The 1,788-nt window shown below is 50.4% G+C and overlaps 1 protein-coding gene across 1 annotated transcript in view; it reads right to left on the bottom strand.

The window, feature by feature from the left end:
* The window catches only part of DAG1 (dystroglycan 1), a 50,351-nt gene that overhangs the window by 15,290 nt on the left and 33,273 nt on the right, over positions 1 to 1,788 (bottom strand). The window contains 1 exon segment of the mRNA XM_006770595.2: positions 1 to 298. This exon segment is cut by the window's left edge and continues 42 nt beyond it. Within this exon segment, the coding sequence (XP_006770658.1) occupies positions 1 to 185 (185 nt within the window). The 5' untranslated portion in view covers positions 186 to 298.

Genomic DNA, 1,788 nt, shown 5'->3' with positions numbered 1-1,788 from the left:
ACCGTGGGGACAGCCTCCGGGAGGTCCGAAAGCACCGAGTGCATGGACGCCTCCAGCTGGTTCTCCCAGGCCCTGGCGGCCTCCGAGGGTTCACTTGGCCAGTGGGACTGAGTCATGGCCACGCAGAGCAGGAGGAGAAAGGTCCGCCCCCCGACGGGGAACAGCAGCAGAAGGCCCACAGACATGCTCCTCCAGGTGAGTCTGCTCCAGCCGGTCTCACGATGAGAGGAAGTCAGTGACGTGGCCCCGAGCTGGGTCCTCACCCCCTGCACGCCTGCGCCATGCCAGAGCGCTCAGCCTGGAAAAGAAGAAGAGCATCTCAGCCTTCAGCGATCCGCATGGTTTCAAGGTTGTACACAGGCAGTTACTACCCCGTAGCTGTTGTACCAGAAACATCGATCCTGAGCTGGATCAAGTCTCATCCTGCGCTGTCCAGTACAGGCCGCCAGCCGCAGGGGACTGAGCACTGGAAATGTGGCTTGCCCTGTAAATGTTAAGTGCACACTGCATTTTTAAAAGTTCACATAAAAAAGAAATGTAGAGCCCTGGCTGGTTTTGCTTAGTGGATAGAGCATCGGCCTGCAGACTGAAGGGTTCCGGGTTCGATTCTAGTCAAGAGCACATGCCCAGGTTGCGAGCTCGATCCCCAGTGTGGGGCGTGCAGGGATTCCCTCTCATCATTGATGTTTCTATCTTTCTCTCCCTCTCCCTGCCTCTCTGAAATCAATAAAAATAAAAAACAAATTTTTAAAAATGTAAAATATCTCATTAATACTTTTAAAATATTCATTACATATTGAAACAATATTTTGGAGATAAATATATCAATAAATATTTATAAACTAGAGGCCTGGTGCATGAATTCGTGCACCAGTGTGGTCCCTCGGCCTGGCCTGCACCCTCTCGCAATCCAGGACCCCTCGGGGGAGGTTGGAGAGCCGGTTTCAGTCCGATCCCCACAGGCCCCATCCAGGGGAGCGTCGGCCTGTGGACTGAAGGGTCCCAGGTTCAATTCCAGTCAAGGGCATGTACCTTGGTTGCAGGCGCATCCCCAGTGGGGATGTTTCTAGCTCTCTATCCCTCTTCCTTCCTCTCTGTAAAAAATCAATAAGATATAATTAAAGTTAAATCCACTTCTTATGTTTATCCGTGTTTTGGACCTATGTGGCCCAGGCTCCATTTCTCTTGGGCAGTGTGGCTCTGGACCTACTGCCACGGGACGGGAAACACAGGAGTCACGAAGACACAATCAGACAAACCCAGGGTGTGGCCCTCCTACAGGACAACTGGCCTGGCCTGGCCAAACGCCGACCCCACACACCAGGGACTGTTCTCAATTTAGAGACCGCAGCCAGGTGCCGGGCACACATCTGGACTAGATCCTGGGTTTACTTCAAAAACAAAAAAACACACAAGTCTAGCTCGCAAGGGGTAACTGGGGGGCCCTGCATGTGGGTTGGAGAGAAGTACTGTTAATTCTCCTGGGTGAGGTGATGGTGGTGTGTGCCTCTAAGAGATGGTCCTCGACTTCAAAGTACTTAGGAATAAAATATCCAAAACCTCTATAACTCACTTTGAAATGGCCCAAGGGGGAAAAAAATGCTTGTGTGTATAGGGATAAAGCAATGTAGTAAATATAACAATTGTTAAGGCTTTAAAAATAGTTTTGAAAAGACTAGAAAAGTCAAGTATTTGCACAGGACTCATTTATTAGACATGCACTTGCAGACTCAGCGCCAGTGAACAACACTCACTTGGCCTCTCTTGCCCTCTTCCCAACTCCCCTCT

This window comes from Myotis davidii, unplaced genomic scaffold, assembly GCF_000327345.1.
Source record: "Myotis davidii unplaced genomic scaffold, ASM32734v1 scaffold663, whole genome shotgun sequence".
NCBI classification, from domain to species: Eukaryota; Metazoa; Chordata; class Mammalia; order Chiroptera; family Vespertilionidae; genus Myotis; species Myotis davidii.
The sequence above is the reverse complement of the archived record's forward strand: the minus strand, read 5'-3'. Positions and strand labels throughout refer to the sequence as shown.